The sequence below is a fragment of the Bison bison genome, unplaced genomic scaffold (assembly GCF_000754665.1).
Source record: "Bison bison bison isolate TAMUID 2011002044 unplaced genomic scaffold, Bison_UMD1.0 scf7180017864146, whole genome shotgun sequence".
NCBI lineage: Eukaryota > Metazoa > Chordata > Mammalia > Artiodactyla > Bovidae > Bison > Bison bison.
This window is the reverse complement of record NW_011494718.1, coordinates 12,548,659-12,564,163: the sequence shown is the minus strand read 5'-3', so window position 1 is coordinate 12,564,163 and position 15,505 is coordinate 12,548,659. Positions and strand designations below refer to the sequence as shown.

Genomic DNA, 15,505 nt, shown 5'->3' with positions numbered 1-15,505 from the left:
TTGTGTACAACTTCTGAATACCCCACACATCACAGATGTGGAGAGGGAACTGACACCCAGAGAGAAGTTGTCCACACTCACGTCCTCTCCCTGCTTCCCATCAACTCTTCGACTTTATTGAAACAGCCGTCAACAGGGAGAGTCAGTGACTTAGTTTTTCCTTAAGCCAAGCAGATGCTTACGTCCCTCTCTTCAGTGTCTTTCTAGGCAGACACTGAGCTGAGAGACATCCCTTTCTCCTGGTTTCCTTGCTCTAAGGATGCACATTCTCGTGTCTTTCAAAGATTTCTATTGCTCAGCCTTCTCCTCAAAGGGTTTGGCAGGGTTATATCTGATAAAATTTTTCTTATTGTGCCACTACCCCCACCCCAAGGCAAACTTCTCTACCTCCCTACCATCGTATCAATCAACACCATTTTATTCAAAATTTAAAAATATTTATCTCCAGCTCAGACTTCTCTACTGAGTTCCGGAAGCAAATATCTAGTTGCCTAATGAGCGCCTCTCTGTGGATATCCTGCAGGGACTTCAAATTGAATCCATTTGAAGTTGAACCTGGAATCCTGAAATTCCAGCCCTCAACATGTCTTCCCATGATCCAGTGTTTCTACCACAGTGTGTTCAGCCATGAGGCTAAACTTAGAGCTGTCTATGTTACTTTCCTTACTCCCATTCCTACCAACTTCTAATCCACTGCCAACAATTGTCAAGTCTCTTTGTCTTTAATCCATCCCTCATCTCCAAGGCCATTTCTAAATACATTTTTATGTTTGGAAGTTCTCAGATCACGTACTGCTGAAGCCTGGTGTGAAGGACTTTGAGGACAGTCTTGTCAGCATGTGAAGTGAGTGCAATTGTATGGTAGTCTGAAAATTCTTTGCATTGCCTTTCTTTGGGATTGGCATGAAAACTTTCCCAGTCTTGTGGCCATGGCTGAGTTTTCCAAATTTGCTGATATATTGAGTGCAACACTTTAACAATATCACCTTTTAGTATGTTACATAGCTCAGATGGAATTCCATCACCTCCACTAGCTTTGTTCATAGTAATACTTCCTACAGCCCACTTGATTCCAGGATGTCTGGCTCTATGTGAGAAACCACACCATAATAATTATCGGGTCATTAAGATCTTTTTTGTATAGTCTTCTGTGTATTCTTGCCACCTCTTCTTAATCTCTTCTGCTTCTGTTCGGTCCTTACTGTTTTCTGTCCTTTATCATGCCCATTTTTGCATGAAATGTTCCCTAGGTATCTCCAATTTTCCGGAAGAGATCTCTAGTCTTCCCTAATCTATTGTTTTCCTCTATTTCTTGGCAACGCTCTTATCTCTCCTTGCTGTTCTCTGAAACTCTGCATTCTGTTGGGTATACCTTTCCTTTTCTCTTTTGTCTTTCACCTTTCACTTCTCTTCTTTCTTCAGCTATCTGTAAAACTTCCTCAGACAACCACTTTGCCTTCATGCATTTCTTCTTCTTTGGAATTGTTTTGCTCACTGCCTCCTGTACAATGTTACGAACCTCCGTCCATAGTTCTTCAGGCACTCTGTCAGATCTAATTCCTTGAAGCAATTTATCACCTCCTCTTTATAATCATAAGAGATTTGATTTAGGTCAAATCTGAATGGCCTGGTGGTTTTCCCTACCTTCTTGAGAGATTAAAATGCCAGTATTCTTTGGATCATGGAGAAAGCAAGGGAGTTCCAGAAAAACATCTACTTCTCCTTTATTGATTACACTAAAGCCTTTGAGTGTGTGGATCACAACAAACTGTGGAAAATTCTTAGAGAGATAGGAATACCAAACCACCTTACCTGCCTCCTGAGAAATCTGTATGCAGGTTAAGAAGCAACAGTTAGAACCTGACATGGAACAACAGACCGGTTACAAACTGGGAAAGGAGTACATCAAAGCTGTATATTGTCACCCCGCTTATTTAACTTCTATGCAGAGTACATCATGTGAAATGCATGGCTGGATGAAGCACAAGCTGGATTCAAGACTGCTGGAAGAAATACCAAAAACTACCAATATGCAGATGATACCACTCCAATGGCAGAAAGTGAAGAGGAACTAAAGAGCCTCTTGATGAAGGTGAAAGAGGAGCTGAAGAAACTGGCTTGAAACTCAACATTCAAAAAACTAAGACCACGGCATCTGGTCTCATCACTTCATGGCCAATAGAAGGGGAAAAAGTGGAAGCAGTGACAGATTTTATTTTCTTAGGCTCCAAAATCACTGTGGATGTTGACTACAGCCATGAAAATGAAAGGCGCTTGCTTCTTGGAAGGAAAGCTATGACAAACCTAGACAGTGTATTAAAAAGCAGAGACATCACCTTGCTGACAAAAGTCCATATAGGCAAAGCTATGGTTTTTCCATTAGTCATGTACGGATGTGAGAGCTGGACCACAAAGAAGGCTGAGCACCAAAGAATTGATGCTTTCAAACAGCGATGCTGGAGAGGACTCTTGTGAGTCCATCAGACTGCAAGGAGATCAAACCAGTCTATCTTGAAGAAAATCAGCTCTGAATATCCAATGGAAAGACTGTTGCTGAAGCTAAAGCTCCAATACTTTGGCCACCAGATGACAAGAGCTGGACTTACTGGAAAAAGACCCTGATGCTGGGAAAGATTGAGGGCAAGAGGAGAAGGCGGTGACAGAGGATGAAATGGTTGGATGGCATTGTAGACTCAATGGATATGAGTTTGAGCAAACTCCAGGACATAGTGAAGGCCAGGGAAGCCTGGAGTGCTGCAGTCCATGGGGCCACAAAATGTTGGACACAACCTAGCAACTGAACAACAACAAAATCTCCACGACAAACCACTAACATTTCTTATATGGATAATTGCAACAGCCTTCTCACTGGTCTCAGTGGCCCCAACTTTGTTTCTAACTTATCTGCACATGAAAGAAGGGTAATCTGCATTAAAGGGCAATTTAGACTGTGCCCATGGATGCAAACTTTTCAGTATTTTCACATGCTCTGAGATTAAATTTCAATTTATTTATTGTTTTTAAAAATGTGTATTTATTTGGCTGTATCAGGTCTTTGTTGTGGCTCATGGGCTCTCCAGTTGTGGGGCTTCAGCTTCAGAGTTGGTGCGTTCAGAAGTTGCAGTGCACAGATTTAGTTGCCCTACCACACGTGGGATCTTATTTCCCTGATCAGGGATTGGACCTGTGTCTCCTGCATTGCAAGACGGATTTTTTTTTTTAAAATAATTGTTTTATTTTTGGTTGCACTGGGTCTTCATTACTGTGCACAGGCTTTCTCTAGTTGCACCAGCAGGGGTGTCTCTTGTTGCAGAGCACGGGCTCCAAGTGCACAGGCTGCAGTAACTTCAGCATGCTGGTTCAGTAGTTGTGGTACATGGGTTTAGTTGTTCCACAGCATGTGGGATCTTCCCAGACCAGCTATCAAACCCGTGTCTCCTGCACTGGCAGGCAGATTCTTATCTACAGGACAACCAGGGAAGTCTGAAAGGCAGATTCTTACCAACTGACCACCAGGAAGGTCCCTCAATTTATGTAAATTTGCTTATGAGGCCTTTTGGGGCTTCCCAGGAGGCTCAGTGGTTAAGAAACTGCCTGTCAATGCAGGAGCCACAGGAGATGTGGGTTCGACCCCTGGGTTGAGAAGATCTCCTAGAGGAGGAAATGGCCACCCACTTGAGTATTCTTACTGGGAAATCCCATCAACAGGGGAGCCTGGTGGGGTACAGTCCACAGTGTCACAAAGAGTCTGACACTACTGATGGATTGAGGATTGTATGCATGACGCCTTTCAGGATCTGACCCCAGCCGACCTTCACAGCCTTATCTTCTCACTGCCTACCTCCCTGCCTTTTACTAGGATCCCTCTCAGTTCATTTGATTAGCCTTCTCCTCCTGCTTTTGGGACTTCACATATGCTGTTTCCAAGTCTACCTAGTTGGTACCTGCCAAAATGAAATGGGGCTATTCCTAGTCTGCTCTTCAGACACCAGCTAGACAGTTTGTCATTCTAGATGTTAATCAGTATCAGATGATACAAGTTGTAAAGCAGTCATTCCTTCAGTAAAAATCCATTTCATCATCTACATAAAATTTGGCAAGATTTCAGCAATGTGCAGAAATTCTTGAAACTACATCTCTATTATGCCCTACACTTTTAAAAATTTACATACACTTCTTCTCCGTAGATACTATGTGAGTTGTAATAATCCTTAAGACCCCTATCAAGTGTCAATTCTGCTTTAGTATCTTCCTTTAGCCTCTCATGAAGACAGAATTGCTCATTTTTACTGTTGTAGGTACTATATTACACTATGCTATAATTCTTTTTGTGTTCGTGTTATGCTTTTATTTTCAAAGTAATAAATATACACAGTTTTTTAAAAAACTAAAGAGGCAGAATAACTTATTGCAGATGAATCCTCCCCTCCTGAGAGACAACTAGAAACACTGGGGAAAATATATGAAACATCTGTTTGAAGACAATGGAGAGGTACCAAGGAGCCAAGGTAAAGAAAGCCAAGATCCTGAAGAGAAAGAAAGCACTTAGAAGTGAGTACAATGTTACTTTTCCCTCAAGGCATTTTCTAATTCGTAAACTGCTGCCCAGAAGCTGAGAGGCTGAGCAAAACCTTCTGCAATGGTGTGGGGTTGGGATGCTAAACATATAGTTCTGAGTTCAACTGTCAGAATGGCCCTCATAAACACCACAGGTGTTTGGACAGCTGGCACAAAGGGCTACATCATGGAACGTACATTGGAAATAGACTTTACAATATCCAGTCAGTTCAGATCCACTCATATTATGGTGATCTGCTCATTTCTAAACCACCTGCTAAAATAAAAGAATAATCCTCTGTATCGAAGAAAGCACAATCTAGAACCTCAAATTATCTCTACAATGAAAATACCAATGATTAGCATTAAATTTTTAAAATATCAGAAACATCAGGAGATAAGATCAATAATTGAAAACAGAGGGACAAAACCCCAAAACAGACAATAAGATGCCCATAGTTGATCTTGACATTGGATCCTCAAGGCTGGGACTTTGGAACTTCCCTGATGGTCCATCCAGTGGTTAAGACTGTGCTTTCAATGCAGGGAGCATGGGTGTGATCCCTAGTCAGGGAACTAAAACCTTACATGCTGCATGACCAGGCAGAAAAAAATTTTTTTTTTTTTTAATTTTTACCTGGGTTTTAGGTAAATGTGAAAAGTATGTTGAAGAAGTTAGATGACAAGATAGAGAATTTCTGCAGAGAAGGGGGAAGTATAAGAAAGCTATCAAAAGACTAGTATAAAATATGACATTAAAAATTAAAAACCCAACAGAAGGTTTAAAGATAGAATAGACACAAATAAACAGAGGAATAGTGAGCTGCAGATTAAAAAAAAAAGCCCACAGAATAAAGCATGAAGAAAAATCATGCCCAACATAGAAAAAAAGCATAGGAGACACATATAGTGAAAATGTCCAACATAGGGGGTAACTGGAATCTACAAAGAGGAGAGAAAAAATGGGATGGAAGCAATATTAGAAGGTGCAGTGGTTGAGTTTTTTAAAAGTGACCTAAGATAACAAATCTCATCTTCAAGGAGTACTAAAACCCAAGGCAGGATAAGTAGGCAAAACAGCACACAACAAAACTCTGGGCACAGTGGTTGAAAATCAAAGACTGAGAAAATTCAAAAATTCAAAAAAAGATCGAGAAAGTTCAAGTAGCAGAGGGAAAACTAAAACCACATTACCTGTAGAAGAGTAAAGTGACAGCTAACTTCACAGCAGAAATAAAGGAAGCCAGAAACCAAAGGAATAACATCTTCAAAAGCTAGAAGAAAACAACCGCCAACCTAAAACTTTATAATACATAAAATTATCCACCCAAAATAAAGGTTACACAAGGCATTTTTAGGCAAACAACAACTGAAAGAATTGGTCACAGCAGACTCGCACTAAAGGAAGTAATGAAGGGAGTTCTTTGGGCAGAAAGGAAACAATCCCAGGTGGAGGCACACTGAGATCAGGGAGGAATGAACAACAGTGGAAAGGTCAATGTGGAGGAGCACTTGATTATTACTATGACGCAACTCTGAATCCGAATTGAGGAGGTTAAATATATGTAGAATTAAAACACTCAACAACAAGGAACGAGTTGGAAGAAAGATAAATAAAGTGTATGTGTCCCAAGATTCTTGCACTGTCCAGGAAGAGGTAAACATACTAACCTATATTATACTTTTAAAAAATTGTTAAAAGAATAGGCAATGAGGACTTTCCGGGTGGGCCACGTGGTTAAGAATCTACCTGCCAATACAGGGGACATGGGTTTGATCCCTGTTCCAGGAAGATCCCACAAGCCAGGGAGCAACTAAGCCTGTGGGCCACAACTTTGCTCTGCAACCAGAGAAGCCACCACAATAGGAAGTCTGCACACCGCAAAGAAGAGCAGCACCCGCTCACTGCAATTAAAGAAAGCCCGTGTGCAGCAACAAAGACCCAGCACAGCCACAAAACAAACAAAATAGGCAATGAAAGTACAGAAAACCAATCAAGGGTAATGGATTTTATAAAGCACTTATAAATCCGAAAGAAGGCAAGAAAGGAGAGAAGAAGGGAACCTAGGGTAGGTAGGACATAGAGAAAAGAATAGTAAGATGACAAATTCAAACCTTGATATATCAGTAATTACATTATATGTAAGTAGACCAAATACTCCAACTGAAACGCAAATAGTGTCACAGCAACAAACAACTTCTCCCCCCATAAAAGGACAACTACATGATATAGCAGGACACACATTAAATATAAACATAGAGCAAAACTGAAAGTAAAAGGGGAGAAGCTTGATGATGCATACTATAATGAAAACCAAAATATCTATGCAAAAAACTATAAAACAATATTCAGAGAAAGGAAACCTAAATAATGTAGACACATGCTGTATTCGTAGATTGTAAGACTCGGTGATATAAAAATGCCAATTATCTCCAGATTCAGGAAACCCAAATCAAAATCAAACCACCAAGAAAAAAAAAAAAACAAACTAAAAAGGCTTTTATTGGTGGGAAGGCACAAATTGATCAGCTGCATCTAAAACAGAGTGGATATAAAGGGTCAAGGAAGTCAGGACTAACTTGAGGAAGAACAGTAGGGTCAGGGCACTCACATTCTTGGATACAGTTAGTATAAAACTGCAGTGATTAGGCAAGTGTGGTACTAAGGTAGGAACAGGCAATTACAGCAATGAAAAAGAAGCAAAGTTTAGCAACTGATTCACACACATTGATTCACTTAATTTATAATGAAGTGGCCCTCAAGACCATTGGGGAAAGGAAGTGCATGGATGCCCTAGTGCAAAAACAACTCCACTAGGACCCCGTTTGCCACTCAGTTCCAGGTGGATCACAGTTCTAAATATAGCAAGTCCATTACAAATGAACAGGTTCCATTCCAAGAGCACATTCATTAAGTCCAATTTGTAAGTCCAACAAAAATAGCCTACCCAATAGGCTATTTTATAAAAAATAGTTACCCAACTGACACAATCAGCTATTCAGTACTGTAATAGGTTTATAATACTTTACACACAAAGAATGCATAAAAACACACACACACAAATATTTTAAATCTTACAGTACAGTACCTGGAAAAGTACAGTAGTACAGTAAAACAGCTGGCATACAGGGCCTGGCATCAAGTGAGGCAAGAAGAGTTACTGACTGGACAAGGGAGAAGAGAGGGGAGAGGGTAGAGCTGAAGGACTGTCAGCAACAGGAGATGGAGGGCAAGCTGCAGTTTCACTCATGGCTGATGCTGATGGGATGCATATTTGCATCTTTGAAAGTTCACAGCCTGAAGGATCATATACAGGGGACTTACTATACGGAAAGTGAAACAAAGCTTCTAGACTATAACAGCGAAGAATATCTTTATGACTTGGAAAAGTAAAATTGTTAAATGGGACACAAAAAGCACTAACCATAAAGGAGAAGTACAAATTGGACTGTATTAAAGTTTAAGTTTTGTTTATCAAGATACACCTGTAAGACAGCAAAAAGGTAAGCCACAAAATATGTGACAACTAATTCCTGCAGATATATAAGGAAAAGACAGAAAATCAATATTTTTAAAAATGCACAAAAGACATGAAGAGATGCTTCACAAAGAAGGTATCCAAATGGTTGATACACTGAAAATATCCTCAACCACACTGCTTCTCAGGGACACACAAATTAAAAACCGTAATGTGATTCCACTACACACTGAATAGAAAAGCTAAAATTGACAGAATAGAGCGGGGCCCAGGATGTAGAACAAGTAGAACTTTCAGGCACTGCAGGAAGGAGTGTAGCTGCGTAGCTGCACAGCTTTGTTTTCTGTTAAAGTTGCAAAGTTGTGTCCAACTCTTTTGCGACTCCATGGACTGCAGGCCACTAGGTTCCTCTGTCCACGGGATTTCCCAGGCAAGAACACACCCTCAGTTCAGTTCAGTTCAGTTCAGTCGCTCAGTCATGTCTGACTCTTTGCGACCCCATGAATTGCAGCACACCAGGCCTCCCTGTCCATCACCAACTCCCGGAGTCCACCCAAACCCATGTCCATTCAGTCAGTGATGTCATCCAACCATCTCATCCTCTGTCATCCCCTTCTCCTCCTGCCCTCAATCTTTCCCAGCATCAGGGTCTTTCAAATGAGTCCACTCTTTACATCAGGTGGCCAAAATATTGGAGTTTCAGCTTCAACATCAGTCCTTCCAATGAATACCCAGAACTGATCTCCTTTAGGATGGACTGGTTGGATCTCCTTGCAGTCCAAGGGACTCTCAAGAGTCTTCTCCAACACCACAGTTCAAAAGCATCAATTCTTCGGCGTTCAGCTTTCTTCACAGGGCAACTCTCACAGCCATACATGACCACTGGAAAAACCATAGCCTTGACTAGAAGGACCTTTGTTGGCAAAGTAAAAAGTCTCTGCTTTTTAATATGCTGTCTAAGCTGGTCATAACTTTCCTTCCAAGGAGTAAGTGTCTTTTAATTTCATGGCTGCAATCACCATCTGCAGCAATCTTGGAGCCCCAAAAATAAAGTCAGCCACTGTTTCCCCATCTATTTGCCATGAAGTGATGGGACCGGATGCCATGATCTTAGTTTTCTGAATGTTGAGATTTAAGCCAACTTTTTCATTCTCCTCTTTCACTTTCATCAACAGGCTCTTTAGTTCTTCTTCACTTTCTGCCATAAGGGTGGTGTCATCTGCATATCTGAGGTTATTGATATTTCTCCCGGCAATCTTGACTCCAGCTTGTGCTTTGTCCAGTCCAGCGTTTCTCATGATGTACTCTGCATAGAAGTTAAATAAGCAGGGTGACAATATACAGCCTTGACGAACTCCTTTTCCTGTTTGGAACCAGTCTGTTGTTCCCTGTCCAGTTCTAACTGTTGCGTCCTCACCTGCATACAAGTTTTTCAAGAGGCAGGTGAGGTGGTCTGGTATTCCCATCTCTTTCAGAATTTTCCAGTTTATTGTGATCTACACAGTCAAAGGCTTTGGCATAGTCAATAAAGCAGAAATAGATGTTTTTCTGGAACTCTCTTGCTTTTTCCATGATCCAGTGGATGTTGGCAATTTGATCTCTGGTTCCTCTGCCTTTTCTAAAACCAGCTTAAACATCTGGAAGTTCACAGTTCACATATTGCTGAAGCCTGGCTAGGGGAATTTTAAGCATTACTTTACTAGCGTGTGAGATGAGTGCAATTGTGTGGTAGTTTGAGCATTCTTTGACATTGCCTTTCTGGGACTGGAATGAAAACTGACCTTTTCCAGTCCTGTGGCCACTGCTGAGTTTTCCAAATTTGCTGGCATATTGAGTGCAGCACTTTCATAGAGTCATCTTTCAGGATTTGAAATAGCTCAACTGAAATTCCATCACCTCCACTAGCTTTGTTCATAGTGATGCTTCCTAAGGCCCACTTGACTTCACATTCCAGGATGTCTGGCTCTAGGTGAGTGATCACACCATTGTGATTATCTGGGTCATGAAGATCTTTTTTGTACAGTTCTTCTGTGTATTCTTGCCACCTCTTCTTAATATCTTCTGCTTCTGTTAGATCCCTACCATTTCTGTCCTTTATTGAGCCCATCTTTGCATGAAATGTTCCCTTGGTATCTCTAATTTTCTTGAAGAGATCGCTAGTCTTTCCTATTCTATTGTTTTCCTCATTTCTCCCAGCAATTCCCCTGGGATGCCAAAAAATCACAAATATTGATAGTTTGGGGGAATCATATTTGATTAGTTTTTGTATGCTTAGCATCAAGCCCAGTAACAAGCATGTGGAATGTGCTTGAGAAATGTGTGTTGAACTGCTGAAATAAAAACATCAGGTTCATTGTCAAATCAATGAACTCCTCCCACCAGCCCGTGGTCTGTACCTGGCCTCAGGGCATCATGAAGGCGAGTCTCACCTGTGTAGTGCTCATTGCCTTGAGCAGCACAGGTCAGGAGCTGCGCCATGGAGGAGCCTACTGCTTTAGATGTACTTCCCAGGTCCTGAGCACATTTTTCCAGCTGTAAGAATATGCAACAGGGAGAAGAACTTAAAAGAACCAAATCATCCACAAAAGTCTTAGTCCCCAAATAATGCAAATCAAACTCTGGGCTTCAATTCTTTCCCATCTAATATACCAATGGCCCTGTGAAGAAGGAGGGTGACAGAGGGGAAAGAACCCAGGTTTCAGGGTAAACAAATCTGAGTTCACACCCTGCCCTCTGCTCCCCTCCTCTACTTGCTACCTGTGATAGGTTTGGGTAATTCACTGAACCTCTCCAAGTCTCTGTGTCCTGAGATTATAGTATCTAGCTCAAAGGTTTTCAGAGAATTAATGTAGGTACTCAACAAATGGTAGCTATTAGTATTATGCCTTTAAAAGCGAATTCAGAAAGTCTGCAAAAAATCCTTAGTGAGAATTAATTATGCCTTGGCAGGAAGTGGGCAGACATCCAGCTGTTCCACCTTCCTGGCACGTGGGACCATTACCATTGTTCAATTTGATCATAATACTTTTATGGAATTCTAACCAGAAGGAAATGCAATAGAAATAGAGGCTTGGAGTGGTAAATGAGATTATAAAAACGGGCAAAGTGCTTGCTTCCCATGACGAGCACATCATCTTGCTTTGTCAACAGAATAAATAATTCAGAGAATAAAGTCAATAGAGGCCTAGGATACGAGTAATTGTTTGATTACTAGATGAGGACAATATTTTGGAAGAGAACTTTTGGGTGATCAGGAAGTGCATGCCATTTTAACCACAAAACATGTTTTCTAAGAGGCATTTTCTTCAAGTAAAAAACAGCCTGGTCCATTACAGGCAACCATATAATATAGTACACACAACAATTTCTTTAAAAATTACATGATGTTTCTTGCATTCTAACTAACCAGTTGTTTTATGTAAAGGCAGAATGGGCTCCTTGGAGCACAGAACTTTGCAATGGGACCCTGGACCACAGTTCAAAGCCGCTGGCCCAGGAGCCAATCCTGACCTCAACATTAGCTGGGGCACTTTAGGTAAGTGACTTAACCTCTCTGAGCCTGAGTTGCCTTGTTTTTACAATGAGGGGTAGCTTGACTTGATTATTTTCTGTGTGTTTCCTATGTACCAGGCATTGTTCAATGATAAATTAGTCTTCTTATATTCTTAACGTTTTTAGTTCATCCAAAGAGTGGCACTAGTTAAAAGCTCTCAGTGTAAAATATCAAGGACATGGGTTAGGGAGTCCTGTAGATCTGGGTTCAAACCATGATTGCGATGCTAATGCCAGGTAGCACGAAGAAGAACAGTGACAAACACACACCTCTGTTTTCTCAGCTGTAAAATGGGATGAACAACACTTGTTAATTAAGTTACTGTCAGGATAAACTAGATGGCTTGTGTGTGTATACACTGCTTAACAGGTGCTTAATAAATGAAGGTATCTCATCAGCAATGTTCAAGAGAGACGGAAAGGAGAAATCTATATACAAACAAGGACAACTGGTAAAACTGTAGCCAAGAAAACCCTGGCACAGGCATTAGGAGGTATTGTAATAGGATTAAGTTAGATTTCTGGTGCCATCATCCCATGTGCTGTTGTGGGTTTGCTACAGCAAAGTGCTTTGTCACTGCCCATTATACAATGGAAAAAAATTTTTTTGAATATGATTGTTGAAAATAATTTGCATTTATATTTATAACTTAACTGCCACCCATTTCACAGATAAAATACTTGGAACATGGAGATCAGGACTTGCTCACAACTGGTAGATGATACATCCTGAACCAAGAAAGCCAGAACTTCTATGTGTAAACACAGTTCATTCAGCTGCACTGGGCATTCTTTTCAGAAAAAGGCACAACCACCAGCAGGTATTGTTTATGGAAAAGAGGGGTGAATATTAACAGATGCCTGGTCATCCCAGGCACACCCTAGAGGAGCACACACAGACCCATCACCAGAGACCCCTTGGAGCCATCTCTACCCTAGTTCTAGAGACATGGGGCCATCCTGGGCTTTGCATTAACAAAGCTTGAAATTTAGGCGCACTGACCCACAACTTCTAAAAATGCCTCAATGTATCCTAATTGAAGGTGAAGTCCCACCCCTGGCTGCCACCGATATCTCCTACCGTCTCCCCGGGGAGTGGCTTCAGCTGACTCTCCACAGCCGCCATCTTGGCGTCCTGCAGTTCACTCTTCAGGGTCTGCACGGTGCTCAGTGCTGAATCGATTTCCATGGGACCACAGGCTTCGTGGGCCTGTCAACAGAGATGGGAATATGTACACGAAGGTCTGCTTGGAAAAGCAACCCCAGTACCTTGCAACACATGAATGCTTTTCGGGATATAATCAATGACTCTCCTAATTTAGCAAGAGCAAGCAAAGGTAACTAGCATTTCCTAAGAGAACAAAATTATGCTCAATTAAGACTTTAGTCCTAAGTTCCCTAAATAATCAATTGTGTGTGCTTCACAACAGGATATACTTAAAATCTCCTTGAAGCTGTTTATATCTGCAATACACTGCCTCTCATACTAAGAGCATTCTTATTCACTGTGTCTGGGTTCTAGAAATGGGGCAACCAGCACAGTATGAGTGCACACAGAACTTGGGAAGCATGTGGGAGCTGAATGAACGAACCAACAAATGAACCCAGGACTCTAGGGACAAGTCTATACCAAAATTCAGTTCAGTTCAGTCACTCAGTTGTGTCCGACTCTTTGCAACATGGACTGCAGCACGCTAGGCTTCCTATCCATCATCAACTCTCCAAGTGTGCTCAAACCATGTCCATTGAGTCGGTGACGTCATCCAACCATCTCATCTTCTGTCATCCCCTTCTCTTCCTGCCTTCAATCTTTCCCAGCATCAGGGTCTTTCCCCATGAGTCAGTTCTTCGCATCAGGTGGCCAAAGTATTGGAGTTTCAGCTTCAGCATCAGTCCTTCCAAGGAATATTCAGGACTGATTTTCTTTAGGATTGACTGGTTTGATCTCCTAGCAGTCCAAGGGACTCTCAAGAGTCAATTCTTTTTCAAATCTCTAGATTGTAAACCATTACCTTTTCATACTGAAGGTTATGAAAGATATTTTTCCTTAGTAAAAACTTTAAAGAAAACTACTTTATTCTGTGATCTTTTAGAAACACTAGTCTCCAAATGCTTTCATCACATCCCCAACACACTCATTAATAAATTATACACAAATATATTAAAAACAGGTAAATCTTAGCATCTTTCATTTTTAGATAATAGTAACAGCAGCAGCAGTACACACTATTTGATTGATTTCTGTGGTTAGTATTACTAGGTGAGGACGCTGAGACATAGAGAGGTTAATTAAGTTGCCAGGTTACAAAATTAGTCGATAGCAAGGCCAGAATTTGAATATTTAGATTCAAATTCTTCTTTTTTTTTAAAAAAAATTATTTATTTGGCTGAGCTGGGTCTTAGAACTTTGCTGTGGCCTACGGGATCTTTAGTTGCCACATGTGAGACCAGTTCCCTGACCAGGGATTGAACCCTGGCCCCCTGAGTTGGGAGCACAGAGTCTTAACCACTGGACCACCAGGGAAGTCCCAGAGCCTATACACTTAACCCTCACACTATATACAAAAATAATTGGAAGCTCTCACAGAATCTTCGTGAACCCAGTGAACAGTCTTGCTTGAGTCCCACTGTGGGGCTCACAGCTCCAAAGCAGTTGTTGGAGGCGGGTGTGTCAGGGTCACTGAGGAAATTTGTTAAAATGCAGACGTTTGGGCTCTAGAACCTGAGACGCTGACTTGGGTGCTCAGGGGCAAGGGCCAGGAGCCTCTATTTTAAGTGCTTCCGTGTGATCCCAGTGCAGATGGCCTCGGGACCTCTCTTTGAGAAACAGGGTTCAAAATAACTTTTTTATTAGATACAATCTAAATCTCTAGATTATATCTTTCCTTAGGTGATATAGTACACTGTTATATTACAAATTCAAATCAGCTTCAAACTTTCTTCCCTTAGTCATGTATGAGGCTGCTTGCTTCTACAAAGGGAATGTTACAGTAAGGAACAATGAATTCATGCCAGAACTTCATGCTAATACCATATCAAACAGAACGGTAAGGAGGGTCTTTGGGAATTAATAAGTTCCAGAGACAGAAACTCCTCAATCCCTAATTCTGTTCTATTAAGAATCCTGGTGAGGTGAATGTTCCCATTTAAGACGTGGAAAACTTTCAGGACAAAGATAATACAAATGATCCTCCAAGTTAGACCTACCACCTAAATAATTTGTTACTAAGTTCACAAGATAATGTCTGAATGATGTGATCACTTACTCTGCCCACAGTCCACCTGGCATCAAGAAACAGATGACCAGTCTCCTCTAAGATTGTGAGAAACAGATCATTGCTAGTCCCAGCATAAGGGGGGGAGGGGAGTATGTAACCTAGCATAGTTTAACCAAAGTCATCTGTAACCAGAAGGTGATAACTAAGTCGAGGAGACAGCAGTTAAAAGTGGTAGAAGTCAGTCCACACAAGCATATTTAACGGTCAAGCAAATGAAACAGACAATTTCACCAAGAAACATGCCCAGCAATGTTCTGGCCCCAAGGAACACCCAGGTCACAACAAGCAGCAAGGAATTAAAAGCTCCACTTGCGGCAAGCTAACTGCCATGACGAGGGTGCACTTGCCTTCTGTGAGGCGGTACGCAGCTCTGCCAAGCTGGTGGCGAGGTTCTTGGCACACTGGCTCAGTTGCATGGCCGCAGCCTGGTCGCTGACCGTGGGCACTGCAGCTTTGGCAGAGGATACCATCTTGCTTCCAGGCTGTAGAGAGAAAAACAGAAAGTCAGACAGCTCCTGGGCAGCAAGAGTCAGAGAAGAGAGACCCAGAGAGCAATGCCACCATATCAGTCACAACTTACTTTGGCCTAAAACAATGAACATTAAAACTATCTAGTTTCCCCCCAAATTTGCCACCCCA

General features: G+C 41.5%; 1 protein-coding gene across 12 annotated transcripts in view; it reads right to left on the bottom strand.

Moving 5' to 3' along the window:
• TLN2 (talin 2) overlaps positions 1-15,505 on the bottom strand; it is a 499,482-nt gene that overhangs the window by 121,478 nt on the left and 362,499 nt on the right. For all 12 annotated transcript variants that reach the window (XM_010840783.1, XM_010840793.1, XM_010840795.1 and 9 more), the window contains 3 exons: positions 15,214-15,348; positions 12,670-12,798; positions 10,466-10,568 (listed from right to left, as the gene is read on the bottom strand). In XM_010840783.1, the coding sequence (XP_010839085.1) occupies positions 10,466-10,568; positions 12,670-12,798; positions 15,214-15,348 (367 nt within the window). The remainder of the gene's footprint in view (positions 1-10,465; positions 10,569-12,669; positions 12,799-15,213; positions 15,349-15,505) is intronic.